Genomic DNA, 1,447 nt, shown 5'->3' on the forward strand with positions numbered 1-1,447 from the left:
AAAGAGCATCTTGATTTGTATGGTTGATATTGTATTGTTGAACTATATGTTGTATTGCAAGATAAACTATTTATTTGAGTTGTAATAATAAAATTGAACTATTTATTGTTGATTTACTTTGTTTGTGTTTGATTTTCTTGGTTGTGTTTGAAGCGTATATGTTATTTGTGCTAGAGCGTGCAGTTTTTTTGCAGCGGCTGCTCGAGCGACTCGCGCGCGCTATACTTTGCGGCGGTCGCTGTAGCAAGCGCTCCTCGCCGCGCGGAAACTCACGGCTACGATGTTGTAAATGTTTTTTTAGCGTGATGCGCGTGTTGCACGACTGTTGGAGATACTGTAAGAATGCGCTCCAATCTCATGAAATCACTACTTCAATTAAATTCCAAAGGATCATAATGCTACCTCTCGTGTGAAAGCGAGAACATACATACTAGGCCAGATTGCCAGCATAGATTTAAGAAATAAATAAAGCAAAAAGCTTGAAACCAAAGCAAACCACACACCCCACTCGATGGATAGTACTGTGCACTTCTAGCTTTCCTAGTGGATGCACTGGAAGTCGGCCGGGCAGATCTTGCCGCAGTTGTTCAGGATGAGGCTAAGGTCGATGGGGACGTTGAGGTGGATTCCCAGCACGTTGGCCTTGATGGCGGTGCAAAGGCAGACGGCGGCGTCCAGGTTGACAAGCCCGTCGAGGAGCGAGCAGCAGGGCTCCGCTGGCGGCACGCCGATCTTGGCCTTCACCAGGTTCAGCACGTTGGCACAGACGTGCAGCTTGAGCGCGTTCTGGGGGCACGACCCGTAGCGGGGCACCGGCACCGGCGCCGGCGGCGGGGGGCAGTAGGTGGCGCTTGCCACGACCACCATGGCCAGGAGCAGCGCGGCTCTCGCTACCATGGCCATCGATCGATATCAGTGGAGAGCAAGTGTTAGCGACTGCGTGTGCTTTCGTGCTCGCGCTTGAACTCCGATGCACCAGTGTGACCGCATGGAGAGGCGTATTTGTAGCTACCCTTCGACCTCGGCAAATGGGAGTCTACACGTCCGTGAAGAGACAGCATGTGATTTTCCGAGCTGGCGCGTCAGGATCATGCATTCGCGTTGTGGTGGTGTTTTCCTTGGATTTGGATGAGCATGCACCCGTGAATGCATGGTTTGTCTCGTTGAACCGCGTAATGGACTTCACTTTGTATTCTTGTTGCATATGGGGTATATTCTACTAGTAGCTAATTGCTTGCTGCATTAGGTCATCCACGATGTTGTTTGCATCAAATTGATTCCAAGTTCTCGTTGAATTGTTTAATGCGTTGGAAGAGTCGAATACCAACAAAAACCTTCCAAGCTGTAGCCTACAACTATTTTGCTGCTCTCCTCACCTTTGGAATGCCCAAGGGCTGCGTGCTGCCGAGGGTGAATACCAAGATCAAGCTAAGCGACATATCCACCT

The 1,447-nt window shown here is 49.8% G+C and overlaps 1 protein-coding gene across 1 annotated transcript; it reads right to left on the reverse strand.

Annotated features, from left to right (window-relative positions):
* Positions 1 to 355: 355 nt before the first annotated feature.
* LOC119293387 (14 kDa proline-rich protein DC2.15-like) lies at positions 356 to 983 on the reverse strand. Its single transcript, XM_037571912.1, has one exon. The coding sequence runs from the start codon at positions 901 to 903 to the stop codon at positions 541 to 543; it is 363 nt and encodes a 120-aa protein (XP_037427809.1). The 5' UTR covers positions 904 to 983; the 3' UTR covers positions 356 to 540.
* Between the last annotated feature and the right edge of the window lie 464 nt (positions 984 to 1,447).

Source organism: Triticum dicoccoides, chromosome 1A, assembly GCF_002162155.2.
Source record: "Triticum dicoccoides isolate Atlit2015 ecotype Zavitan chromosome 1A, WEW_v2.0, whole genome shotgun sequence".
In the NCBI taxonomy this organism is placed as follows: Eukaryota; Viridiplantae; Streptophyta; class Magnoliopsida; order Poales; family Poaceae; genus Triticum; species Triticum dicoccoides.

Excerpts from the sequence above, each read along its gene's own strand:
- LOC119293387 (XM_037571912.1), bottom strand. The coding sequence starts at position 903 with ATGGCCATGGTAGCGAGAGCCGCGCTGCTCCTGGCCATGGTGGTCGTG.